This window comes from Bufo bufo, chromosome 1 (assembly GCF_905171765.1).
Source record: "Bufo bufo chromosome 1, aBufBuf1.1, whole genome shotgun sequence".
NCBI classification, from domain to species: domain Eukaryota; kingdom Metazoa; phylum Chordata; class Amphibia; order Anura; family Bufonidae; genus Bufo; species Bufo bufo.
The window spans coordinates 798,337,076-798,351,388 of NC_053389.1; the positions used below are offsets into that span (position 1 = coordinate 798,337,076).

General features: G+C 41.7%; 1 protein-coding gene across 1 annotated transcript in view; it reads left to right on the forward strand.

Moving 5' to 3' along the window:
• Window positions 1-14,054, forward strand: part of LOC120988569 (venom factor-like) — a 117,913-nt gene extending 103,859 nt beyond the window's left edge. The window contains exons 39-41 of the mRNA XM_040416103.1: window positions 11,741-11,824; window positions 13,578-13,716; window positions 13,822-14,054. Coding sequence (XP_040272037.1) covers window positions 11,741-11,824; window positions 13,578-13,716; window positions 13,822-13,963 — 365 coding nt within the window. The 3' untranslated portion in view covers window positions 13,964-14,054. The remainder of the gene's footprint in view (window positions 1-11,740; window positions 11,825-13,577; window positions 13,717-13,821) is intronic.
• Window positions 14,055-14,313: the final 259 nt, after the last annotated feature.

Genomic DNA, 14,313 nt, shown 5'->3' on the forward strand with positions numbered 1-14,313 from the left:
AGTTGAGGACGTTAACCCCACAGTAGTTCTTCCAATTGGTATTACAGCTGCACAGTAAAGGCGGCCATACACATTCACGATCGCTCGTCCGACAGCAATCTCTCCTGACTCCGTACCAGTTTTTCCATACACATTCACCTCGGCCAAACATATATTATTTGGAGAGAATGGAAAAAGCTCCTGCCAAACACCTCTGGAGGCAGCTTAAGCGCTGGAGAAACAAAAGGATTGGCCAAGAATATTAATTTCGACTGATCCTTGTCTTCCTTGACATAATCTGTCAGGGGAGAGTTGAATGGGTCCTGAATCCGGAAGGTGAGGTGCGGAACGGAGTGCTTCCGTGGGAATTCTCTCCGTGCCTCCGCACTGCAAATAAATATTACATGTTCTATTTTGTTGCGGTGCGGACGGATCACGGGTTTGGAACCGTTGCGGCGCGGATAGTGCCTGTGCATTGGGGACCGCAAATTGTGGTCCCCAATGCACGGAACGGCCAAGCAACGGCCATGTGCATGAAGCCAAAATCAATTGTATGAAATTCCTATACTAGTAAATTCCCTGCATGGTTTGCTAAAGCTAAATAAAATATATGTTCATTATTATCCTGCAACAATTATCAAAAGGAAGGTAAAAACCCTCATGAGGCAAAGGCCAATTTCCTTATCTTAGGGAAAATAATTATTTTCCATGTCAGTGTTACCCAGTGTTTTACCATTTAGTATGTACTGGTGACTTGCATTATTCCTTCCCATGTGCATAACCTTACATTTGTCAGTGTTAAACCTCATCTGCCCAAGCCACAAATATATCTAGAATCTAGACCTATAGTATTCTAAAATACAGATAATGGGGTCGAAGTGCATTTTTGTGACTTTTTTCAGTTTTTTGCATCTTTTTTTAATTTTTTCATATTTTTATTTTTTATTCACATAGCCGTATCAGGGCTTGTCTTTTGCGGGACAAGATATACTTTCTTTTTTTCTTTTTTTATTTCAAAATACACAATGAAAAACAACACATATTATAATAGAAAAAATAGCCAATACAGGATAGCCACTATGGGCAATAGTCAACTACCCTATAAAATACAACAAAATCCTGCATAGATTGTAAATATGACTGTAAATTCAAAATTAATACAAGAAATAGAACTATAACCTCCCACCCCTTCCCCCCCAATTGGCTGTCGTCACTACAGCTCTAATAAATACAGCTATGATTACAGTAGTAACTATGTCTGAACAGTCACACGTGCCGCTCTCCATTTCCTTTCCATATCCTCATAAATTTTAATTTGTTGAAGGTACAAGATCCATTCATTTAACGAGGGTGAGGAGACAGACCCCCAATATTTAACTAAAATGACTTTTGCCACCATCAGACCCCTCATCCAGATCTGTCTGACCCGGGCTGGAATTTCCATGTCTAGAGCATAATATCCCAACATCACTGTCAACATCCCAGGGTTATATGTCGAAGAGGACTCCTTTTGTAGAGCTACAAAGACCTGTTCCCAATACCTTTTTAATTTACTACATTCCCAAATTAAATGACCGAAATCCGCATTCACATATCCAAATTTAGGACAGCAACAATCTCGGCCTTTATTTTGGGGAAATTTCGCTTGGGTTTTTGGCGTATAGTACAACCGATGCAAGATCTTGAATTGAATTAATCTATGAGCATTAGAAATTGTAGCCTTTATTACGTTTCTATAAATACTGGTCCATTGTAATGGTGGGCAATGCAACTCTTGCTCCCATTTACTTGGCCTTTTAAATAGAGTTACAGTTGCCAATGCCGTTCAAAGTTTACTGTATAGACTAGCTATCTTAACCCTCTCATCTGAATGGGCATAACAATAATCAAAAAATAAATTCTCCCGTGGAAAAATATAACCTTTATTTCTAGAGGCCTCATATACGTGTTTTAAACGTAAGTACATAAACACATCTAATGATGTACTAACAGTGAAATTAAATTCCGAAAAGGATTTAAAATGACCAAAAACAAAAAGATGACACACATTAACAACCCCCCTACGTAACCAATAAGCAAAATCTGTGATTTTGAAGAATTCCACCAGATTCCTGTTCTCCCACAATGGGGTGAAACCAAAAGAGTAGGAGACTTTCAGAATCCTCTTAAGCTTATTCCAAACCATCTGTAGGGTCCAAGGTATCAGTAGGGACTTCCTCAATCCCAAATAACCAGATTCCAATCATGTGAAAATATTCTTTATTGGTTTTTCCATAACCTGAGTCAAATATTGTGCTAGTAAACTCTCTTTAAAATTACAACAACGCTGAACCTGTGCACATAAATAATATCCTTGAAAAAAAGGAAATGATAGCCCACCATCTGATTCCGACAGCCATAGATATCTTTGTTTTATCCGCACCCTCTTCCTTCCCCATATTAGATCGTTAATAAGAGTCTCCAGTCTATAAAAAAATATATCATCGATCTAAACAGGGGAAGCCCACATCGGGTACATCACAATAGGCAGGATAATAATTTTGACCAGTGCTATTCGATCCATCTGTGGCAATATCAATTTCTGCCAAGCGCATATTTTAGACTTAACTTTATTCAAAACCGGGGCCAAATTAAGCTCATAAAACCTATTTATGGGAACCCCAATATTAACCCCCAAGTAGTCCAAGGTTTCATTGGGAGCAAGAACCCGAACTCCACTCCCCTCATCTACGGCCTTGCGGTTCAGCGGGAGGAGCGATGACTTGGTCCAATTAATCAGATAACCCGATAATTTACCAAAGTCCTCTATTGCTGCCATCACGTAGGGAAGGATTTTCCATCCCTGGTCCAAAAACAAAATAACATCATCGGCATAGAGACTTATTTTATCGCTCACTCCTGCCACTCCAAAACCGTCTATGCGATTATCTGAACGGATCTTACAGGCCAATGGTTCAATAAATAGGGCAAAAAGAAGGGGAGAAAGAGGTCATCCCTGTCTCATCCCTCGCCACATCATAACGGGAGAAGAACCAATGCCATTAATATTAATAAATGGGACGCTCCAACATTTCCCTGTACTGTAAGTCTAACTGGTTGTTGTAAGTATTGATCCACATCATCCCGACTAGGCGTAGGATCAGACTGATAAAGAGAAGAATAGTATTTCACAAATTCCTCCCTAATCATCTCTGTGGACCTCACCCTATTACCTTTTGAATTCCTAATCTCCCTTATACTAGTAGCCTCTCTGATTAGCAACTAACTGTGCCAAAAACATACCCGTTTTACCCGATTCACAGAAAAGATTTTGACCTTGGAAGAGAAGCTTATGTTGAGCTTTACAATATAGAAGTATCTTAAGCTGTGAGTTGGCCTCTTTTAACTGGGTTATATATTGCTTATTATGATGAACAGCTAATACACCCTGTAATCTCCTAATTGTCTCTGTCAGCTGTTATTCCCTTTGACGAAGTTCAGATCTATACCTATTAATTTTAGTAAAATATAAGCCCCTTATATGGGCATGCAGTGCATCCCACACATAATGTATATGTGTTGAGCCTACATTAAAGCCCCAGAATTCCTGTATATCCTGGTCAATTCGGCGTTGCTCACCTATCACATCAAACCAGTGCGAATTCAGTTTAAAGGTTCTACCTGGGGCTGGAAAGTCCACCTCTCTGAACGAAATCAGGACTGGGGAATGATCTGAAATTCCATGAGGTTCATACTTCATTTTCACAATTTGATGACTCAAATCACGGCTTGCAAAAGCCAGATCAATACGGGACATTGACCCATAGGACTGGCTGAAGCAAGAAAAAATTATCTTATTGCCACAGAGATGGCGCCATATGTCAACCAGCGCCAGCTCCTGGCAAATAGTACTCAAAGGAGATCCCGTCCGGCCTCGCCCAGAAGAGGTAGAAAAACTATCCAACTCAGGATCAGGAACAGAATAAAAATCTCCGGCTACTAATAAATGGACATTGATTTTTTGTGGCTATGCATTTAGATAATAGAGAAAAGACAGTTGATTTATATGGTGGAGGAATATAAATGAACGCAAATATAATCTCCTGCCCTTTCCAAAAACCATGCAGGAAAACAAATCTCCCTTCTTTATCAATCATGTTATCTACCGGTAGAAACTCCATCCCACCGTAAATATATACACTAACCCCTCTTGCATAAGAGGAGAAGTAAGCATGATATTCAAAAGAAGCCCATTTTCTTTTCAATGTATAGAGCCTATCTACCGTTGCGTGGGTTTCTAATAATATCACAATAGCCGGCAAAGATCAAACACCACCGTCCTCTTCACTCTGTCTCCCAACCGTCTCACATTCCAGAATAGAATATTACGTGGCATAAACAATGTATAAATGAAAATCCCGGTCCCTCATCTAGGAGAGAGACACATAGACCTAAAAAGCGAGTGACGACAGACAATCCCTCCCTTATACCCACCCCCAAAAAGCCCCCTCTTTCAATCCACCAAACCTCCCCCCCGGCCATTTCCCCCCTTAACCTCCCCACATTTACATTTTCTTTATAGCCCCATCGAGTCCAGCCATTGAACAACATCCGCCTGTGTAGAAAAAAAACGGACAGAATGATTGTGTACCACCCTCAATTTGGCTGGCTATAACATTGAGTACTTAATGTCGGCTGCAGCCAATCTTTTTTTAGCGTCAAAAAAAGATCTTCTTTTAATTTGGTTCTCTCGCGAAAAATCTGGGTCTATTGATATCAGATTACCATCAAAATGTGTATCTAATACTTCTCTTCTAAGTCTAAGTACCCAATCCCGGTCCTTTGAGCAAACCAGTTTTGCCAAAATTGCCCCTGGAGGAAGTTTTTTAAAGGGGATTCTGTGGGCCCTTTCCACACAAAAGGTAGATGCATCATGATCTGGCCCTAAATTTTCAACCAGCCATTTTTGGATAAAATTCGCAGGATTATCCTGTTCTGCCCCTTCTGGGAAACCTACCAGTCGCAAGTTGTATCTACGAGACCTATCCTCCAGATCTATCACTTTCCTTCTGAGCCAAGAGCGATCTTCATCTACCTCTTCTAATCTCTTATTTAATAGACTGTTCTCTGAAGTGACAGAATTAACTGCTGATTCTAATTCCTTCACCTTCAGTCTCAGTTTTGTCATTTCATCTCTAATTATCGTGACATCTCCTTGTGCTACTGAGAGGGAAAAGGCCAACTCTGCAACTGAGGTGCTAGTGGAATTTACTACTCCCAATATATCCGATTTTTTTTTAAATTAATACTGTCAAAACTTTCACTCTGGGGCTTACTAGCTTTTAAAGTACCTAATTCTGACCGGTCCGTATTATCCACTCCCAGCTCAACCTGTGGGACAGATCTTTGCACACCTCCCCTAGTTTTGGGTGGTGGTGACTTCAAAAATGTATCTAATCGAGCCTGGGGGCTCCCCCCCCCCGGACACCTCCTGATTTACGATACTTAGGCTGCATTTTTATGAAACCTAATAGGTAACCACTGTACGTACAATTCACTAGTAGTCCGGATCTGCATGAGAAATACCCCGCATTAACTAGACCCAGACTACCTATTTCGTGCTCATAGAGACATAGATATCCCACACACTGATGTAGCATATGTACATATAATGCCCGGTAACTAACAAAACACAGTACAAGACTTATTCATCTCTTAAGTTAAATTTTCTTGACGAGAACGTCAAATTAGACCTGGATAATGGTTTATTTATGTTTTGCAACCTTTCAAAATGTAGCAAAAAAGTTGCATCCCACGCCAGCTCCTGTCCAGGCATACGCTTCCTCAGATGTCTAGCCACAATGCTAGTTTGTAAGGTGGTAATACATTAACTACGATATCCATGTCTAGGCTACAGAAAACACACAACTCACAGATGTGATACATTTATGTCTAAGTTCCACATATTAGCTGTACATGAAGCCCTTCAATACTGGAGGTGTTCTAATTTTTGCGTTTTCATTTTTGTTCTCTGTATTCATGGAGCCATAACTTATTATTTTTCGGTTCACATCGCCGTATGAGGGCTTGTTTTTGTGGGACAAGTTGTATTTTGCAATGCCACCATTTAATATGGCATGAAATGTAGTGGGAAGCGGGAAAAAAATTGAATTGGGTCAGAATTGAAAAAAAAAATGCAATTCTGCCAGTTTTAGGGGTTTTGTCCCTGCGATGTGGAAAAACTGACCTGTGCCCTTCATTCTCTGGGTCAGTATGATTAAAAAGATATCACATTTGTATAGTTTTTTTGTCTTTTTAATCAAAACTTTGAACAAAAATATATATTTTTTCATTGCCCTATGCTGACCCCCATAACTTTTTTTTAGAGTTATGTACAGTACAGACCAAAGGTTTGGACACACCTTCTCATTCAAAGAGTTTTCTTTATTTTCATGACTATAAAGGCATCAAAACTATGAATTAACACATGTGGAATTATATACATAACAAACAAGTGTGAAACAACTGAAAATATGTCATATTATAGGTTCTTCAAAATAGCCACCTTTTGCTTTGATTACTGCTTTGCACACTCTTGGCATTCTCTTGATGAGCTTTAAGAGGTAGTCCCCTGAAATGGTCTTCCATCAGTCTTGAAGGAGTTCCCAGAGATGCTTAGCACTTGTTGGCCCTTTTGCTTTCACTCTGCGGTCCAGCTCACCCCAAACCATCTCGATTGGGTTCAGGTCCGGTGACTGTGGAGGCCAGGTCATCTGGCACAGCACCCCATCACTCTCCTTCATGGTCAAATAGCCCTTACTTTCAAAGTTTTCCCAATTTTTTGGCTAACTAACTGACCTTCATTTTTTAAAGTAATGATGGCCACTCATTTTTCTTTACTTAGCTGCTTTTTTCTTGCCATAATACAAATTCTAACAGTCTATTCAGTAGGACTATCAGCTGTGTATCCACCTGACTTCTCCTCAACGCAACTGATGGTCCCAACCCCATTTATAAGGCATGAAATCCCACTTATTAAACCTGAGAGGGCACACCTGTGAAGTGAAAACCATTTCAGGGGACTGCCTCTTGAAGCTCATCAAGAGAATGCCAAGAGTGTGCAAAGCAGTAATCAAAGCAAAAGGTAGCTACTTTGAAGAACCTAGAATATGACATATTTTCAGTTGTTTCACACTTGTTTGTTATGTATATAATTCCACATGTGTTAATTCATAGTTTTGATGCCTTCAGTGTGAATCTACAATTTTCATAGTCATGAAAATAAAGAAAACTCTTTGAATGAGAAGGTGTGTCCAAACTTTTGGTCTGTACTGTATACAGAGGTGTGTGGGGGCTCATTTTCTGCAGGATAATATGTAGCTTTTATTGATACTATTTTGGAGTGTATGTGACTTTTTGATCTTAATTATTTTGCGTAAGTAAAACGATTGAAAAAATGGCGAATTGGACATTTAGATTTTTTCACATTCGCCATTTTGGACAAATATTTTTATATTTTAATAATATAGGCACCCCCAACTTCCCCCCTTACCCAAACAACTCCCTCCTCGCGTGCAACCCTGTTCAGTTCTCAGAGCTGGCACAGATGTAGTGTTGGAATCTGATGTTGTGGCCCAGTTTTTCCATTTTTGCAACAAAAACTCAGCTAAGAGGTCGGCCATATGCTGTGGATCAGCTCCATAATGTGTCATGTGTAGAAGTGTTGTGGATTTATAATTTGGATGCTTTTTATTGGTGCAGAGTGGAAAAGCTTCACGTCTAAATTTGAACAATTTTATCAATAATGTGCCATTTTTGGTAAATCTCACTCAAAATAGGCCCTTTCCAAATTAGACCTGTCTCAAATCCTGTCTTAAATGATAAATGTGCCACCTGTGGTTCCCCACTAGCAACGGTAACCCTATCAATACTGACCCTTGTGTTTGCCCATGATTTACGTTGACCAGTCGGAATATGTACCATTAATTGCCACCCTCTTCTTCCTACCACTGAGCCCGTTACTTACACACTTAGAATGTTATCTCTTAGAAAACCTTCAAACAGCTTACCAACTATAGATGTTCAACTTACCAGCCTATAGTTCCCGAGCTCACTTTTTTAACCTCTTTTTGAATATTGGTACCCCATTTGCTATGAGCCAGGCCTGTAGAACAGATCCTACCCTTGTTGTTTGTTATTGCACTTAATTCCCTTAGTACACATGGGTGTATGCTGTCTAAGCCTGGTAATTTCTATATTTTAATCTGCACTTCTCCCTGAGTTAGATAGGTGATGTTTAATGGGGAGTTTGTCATCCCACTGATCAGATACTTATACCCTATACTGTGGATAGGGCATATGATCTTATGGTGCGGCAACCCCTTTAAAAAATGAAATCCAGTCATTGTTTTTTTAGTACCGTTTTATTTTTATTATAATGCCTGTGAATATCTTTGTATTTTAGTACATCATTGGCTGTGTATATTCTAACATGGGTATGCTATCATATGGGTTCATGGGACAGCCCTGGGGCGGTCGGCGAGCCGATGGAATTAAGGCGCAAATCACAACCTGAGCTTGGATACGAGATTTTTTTATTTTGAAAAGACAACGCGTTTCGGGGTACTCAGGACCCCTTTATCAAGTCTGTATCCTCGGCACCGTGAGCCCGCTGGTGCACTCTCCTGGAGGGTCCCTTTCAGAAGGAATACTAGTCAGTGCTGGTAATTGATGCTGGAGAGTGTCCTGTTGTAGCGGCGCTGCTGTGCTTGCTGCACGTGCGATGTGCAGTGTCAAGTGCAGTTTTTTTATATATCCAAATATCCACCCAAGTGGCGGTTTGGCCCCCGCCCAGGGTCATCTCGGACACCATCCGGCAGCACCAACCCAGACAACCTCCACTATTCGAACCTCCCTCCACTAAGGTTGCACCACAATCAGTGCAAACCAAACCAGGTGAGTAACTTCACTCATCCTGGGTAGGGGGAAGGGACATCAATTTGTTTACCCTCACCTATGAGCGCCTTCTCTCCTCTCTTGGCCATTTGATTCCTTTAAGACCTCGGCTCTAGTGATCCCTATCACAGTGGCTGATAATCCGGATGAGAATGGACAGCCTTTCCCCTCCCTCGTGATGCTAAGGTCATCACAAGTGTAGCGTGGGCCAAATCTAACTTTATCTTTCCTTGGGTTGGTGTGTTTCTATCAGTGGTGTTGTGCTCTTGCCATATGGTACTAGGTGCTAATTACTAAATTCCAGCTTGCACAGTACACTTATAGAACAAGGGGTTAACAGATGTGAGAAAAAGCCTAATTGTCACGGACCAGCTGGTGTGAACCCACTGTGCCACATGTCCTACCTCCTTTAAGGGTGTTGTCTAAGTGAGGTAACATCAATGCCTGCGGCCTCAACCTGTGTACCGCAACGAAGGGAGGGGGTGCTTCATCTGTCCCCTTCTTTCTTTCCCTGTATGCTGTGCACCTATCTGTGCATTCTACTCCATCTAGGAGCCATTGCTCCTAGTGGTTCTTGTACCTGCTGGTGATTACTATTTCCAGCATCTGCTTGGCGGTGAACATCGTCTCCGGCAAGCGAATCATATTTTTTGGCCCATTCTATATATTCCCCTGATGAGAGGACTGTTTCTGCCTCAGAAACGTGCATGTTGGGATCTTTTCAGGGCTAAATAGGGAATGCAATGCCAGGGTTAGGTTCCGGACGGGGGCCCAACTAGTCGGACACCCCGTGGCTAGACTAACAGGACTATTGTAGGGTCCTGAGGGTCATCTAGGGATAGAAAGGAACATCTTCCTGTGATCCCCCCACATCGTACGGACTCTCTGCTGTCAAACTGGACCACCCTAAAAAGAAACATCGGAACGGATGTGTCTGGAGAACCCAACATCTGTAAGGTAGTACACTGGGTTTCAATGGTGCTGCCGTGCACCTTATGATGAAGGTGTAGCTGTGCATGTTTGTTGCACGGATTCTTCTTTTTACACCTTATCATTGTATGTTTTCTGTTGTTTTGTTGTATGTCGTTGTGCATTATGTATACACTGCTAAATGCTCTTGTCTGCATTATGGCCTGAATTGTGCACATAAGGTGTCAGTATACATTGATTGCTACTACCTTGTTTTTGTGCACCTTAGGTACCAGTGCATACCAGCTCTTGTTACCTCCTAGTGTCCGACACTGATTGTATAAGTGTTGACACAGCTGTCACTGTTTCCAAAGAAAGTCCCCTTGAGTGTGGGGCAGTGGAAAACTGTATTGTGTACTCAGCTTCTAGTTATTTTGAGGGATATATCTCATTTATTTTATATTGTATCAAAAGTAAAAGTTAAGTCTTAAATAATCCAGATCACTATCCACTACTTCTTATGTTGTCTAAGTGAACCCCTGGATCTTCATAGTACCCCTGATGGTGGGGATAGACTTTCCCGAGGGGAACACCAGGTCGCTACCTCTTGAGGAGGATAGGCACACATGGCAGCTGGTCCAGTCGGACCAGGAGGTACCAGAAGGGTAGTCAGACAGGAAAAAGGTCAAGGCAGGTGGCACAGGTACAGGTCAGGCAATCCAGGTCAGCAACAGGAGAGTCAAGGCAAGCAGGTAGGAATATAACAGGTAGCAGAATCCAGGAATACAGATACGAGTCAGGAACACAAGAACACAAGCTGAAAACAGGAACCTTAGCAGGGCACAAGGACCTTGACACTGAGGCATCTGGGAAGGGGGCATAAAGACCAGAAAGTCACGAGCGCCGGCCCTTAAGGAAGTGCTGCAGGAAACAAGCAGCAAGCATGCTGTGGCCAGGGGTTCGAGCAAATTGTGGAGCGGATCCCAGAACAACAGCACCCACACAGAGAGAGCCCAGGACTACAGCGGTGAATGGGAAGCAGCGGCCGGAGATCACCGCTGAACACTGCGCCCGGGACCGTGGCGGTAAGCAGGGGAACAGCGGTGCACAGAAGCCGCTGTTACACTAACAAACAAGGGGATACCATTGGGGAGTGTTCTCCAAAGAGTGACCCTCTAGTTATTATGAAACTTCAACTCTCAACATGCCCTGCAATTTTTCAACATATGGTGAGTTACACTACCATAGTAAATGAGTAGTTTAAGGTAGATTTAAGAGAATTATGAAAAGTTTCAGACCAGAGGTAGAAGCATCTGGGGGACAATGTATTACTGTAGCAGGGCGTCCTCACCGGCTATGGATCATGTATAATTTGGGTGTCTTCTTATATGTCAGAGGGGCCAGGAACCAGGGCCAGATGTGAGTGCTACCTCTGCAATCACTATGAGTACACTTCTGAATAAGACCTATGCTTTAGAGGGATCTTAGTATGGGCATAACTACCATGGTAGCAGGAATTGCAGACTGTTCCTCAATCATTTGTTTAGGAATGACTATGAAATAGGGAGTGGTAAATTTAAGGAGGCCCCATTTTAATTTTAACTATGGAGTCCCATGGTTATATCTGCTGTGGGTATTATCTTTTCTCTGTGGTAATATTCTGGTGCCTCTGCACATGTCAATTATTGGGAATAAGAGTTTGCATGACCCTTCTATCACTGTTGTAAAAGCGCCCTAAGACTTCTTTATATTGCACTATTACCAGATATACAGCATAGAGTTCTCTGTAGTTCCCCCACCACAGAGTCCATCACTTTCTTATTCCATATACCACTACAGTGATTGCATTTTTAGTTTTGTTTTTAATTATTATTAGTTAAAAGTAATGGCTAATTTCCCTGTTTCCTCATCTACACAGTGTTCAAGGCGGCGGTTCTTGAGATACATTATGAAAAGGACTTTGACACATATGAAATGCACATTAAAGAGGTCTTCAAGAGAGGTAACGTTGAATGTGATTTACAACAACTAAATCTCTAAGCAAGAAACTGTGTCCAGGACTGATACGATGCAGGTCACTGAGGTCATAGAAATTTATCCCATCCACCAAATTTTCCCATCCACCAACAAATGCGTTAAAAATTGAAAATTCTTCCCATGCTAGGAGTGAGCGGGAAAAGAGATTTGGGTTTGTGAAGAACTTGGGGCAGGGCTAGAAGAAATATTTTGCCATGGATGAGTCCCAAATACCCAAGGAGTGTGATCCAGATCTGTTTGAGATAAGGTTCTTTCTATAGATAATATATTATATAACACCTATATTTATATATTTCTATAAGTTCTGGAAGTTATTATGAGCCATGAGAACTGATTTGGGCTCATGATATAACTTAAAGGGGATTTTCAATACTTAAATAATGATGACGCCACCGATCAGCTGTTTGAGAAAGTAGCAGCTTTTGCAATAGCGCAGCATCCTTTTCTCAGCTTTCCCTAGGTCAGGTGACGTCACGTTCATTGGCCACATGGCCTAGGCCCAGCTCAGCCCCATTGAAATTAATGGGACTAAGCTGTGATACCAAGCACAGTGACTATACAATGTACAGCACTGTGCTTGGTGGGCTGCAAAAGATTGCGCAGATGCCTTCTCAAACAGATTGGCAGGGTCCCGGGTATCGGACCCCCACCAATCATATACTGATAAACTATCCAGAAAATAATCCATAAGTATTTAAATCTTGGAAATGTAATATATAAGTTCTATGTACCCCAAAATGAGGCGAAGGAAAGCTACACAAGCTGCCCAGCAAAAAACAACAAAAAAAAAACAAAACAAACTAAAGTACTTGTTAAAAAGGATCTTTCACCGTTTTTTTTGTTAAACTAAGTACCTTTACAAGCGGGGTACTCTCCACTGATGCTGCTATAACGTTTCTTTTTTTCAAAAGCCCCTCGGCTGCCCAGCTGTGCCTCCGTTCTGTTTCCGTGGCCTGTATGCTAATAGATAGCATCGGTACAGGAAGGAGAAGGTGCCAGCGCTTCTCAGTGGGCGTCTCCTTCTCCCTGGCTGTGGCACAGTCTAATTGCAGCGGACCATATCACAGCCAGGAAGATGGTGAGCTGTTTTTTACTTCCTGGCTGTGATGCGTTCCATTGCAATTGGACTGCACCAAAGCCAAGGAGAAGGAGACGCCCACTGAGAAGCGCTGGCATCTTCTCCTCCCTGTACCGATGCTATCTATTAGCATACAGGCCACGGAAACAGAACTTGGGCACAGTGGAGTAGCCGAGAGGCGTTTGAACAAAAGAGAAGTTATAGCAGCATTATAGGAGTGTATGCCGCTTGTAAAGGTAAAAAATTGGTAAAAGGTCCTCTTTAAGTTTCCTCGATGGATAAAGTAATGTGTCATCAGAAAGTGGACATCTCAAGTCTACTATAGATCATGTGCTGCTGTAAAGCATATCTCTAAACAGCAACTCAGAGCAACTCTTAGAAATAAGGCTAAAATAGGTGTAATCGGCATGAAAATGGTACTGAGAACCTGCCAATAGTGTCAACCCACCTAATCCATCAGTTCAGAAAATATAATGGGCAAATTGTTTCACCCAGTGTACCCCAATGCCAGGACAATTCTGAATTTGGTTGGATCAATTCGCACATCTTATGTCATTAATATTACATCTAAAGCTCCAGCTTTGAATTTTGAACCAATTTTACCATCTCATCACTACTAATTTCATCTTATATACCCTAGGAACGGATGAAGATGCCAAGGGCAAGCAACGGACCTTTATCAGCCACATTAAGTGTCGAGAAAATTTGGGTTTGGAGACAGGAAAAGATTACATCATCTATGGCTCCTTCCATAATGTATTTCACACAGAGACATCAGGGTAAGTTAGAGGTCTGACCATTGAGGTTGGAGTCAAGGATTCACTGGTTGGTCAACTCTATGATAGAATCAACAAATGCTGACTATGTACTCTCTATTTCCTCAGCTACACCTATGTCCTGGACAGTGATTCTTGGATCGAGTGGTGGCCAAATGACAGAGAGTGCCAAAACCCTAAGCATTTATCCCTCTGCAATGACTTTGCTGCAGTTGCTGATGAACTTGAAGTTGTTGGATGTCAAAGTTGATCACAAACAGTCCAAATCTTACTTCTTTAAGTGAAGGGATTTATGTACTGTACCATATTCTTCACTATTAAAGTATTATGTATTCTGCACAGTCTGTGTTAATTTTTATCTTAGTGTCAACCTTCATTTTATCATGGCTGGCATCAACCGTATCAAACCGGGGTTAGTGCCAGGGCCCATTAGACTTTGAGGGTCAGGGTCATCTGGGAAAATAGAATTTACACTTGCTATGCCAAGAGTTGGGTAGACCAGAAACAGGGCAAGCTCTCTTCCTGCTCAAGGCAGAGGCTTCAGAACAGAAGATATGCAGAACAGATCCAGCAAACATTAACTAGGCACCACAACAGTAT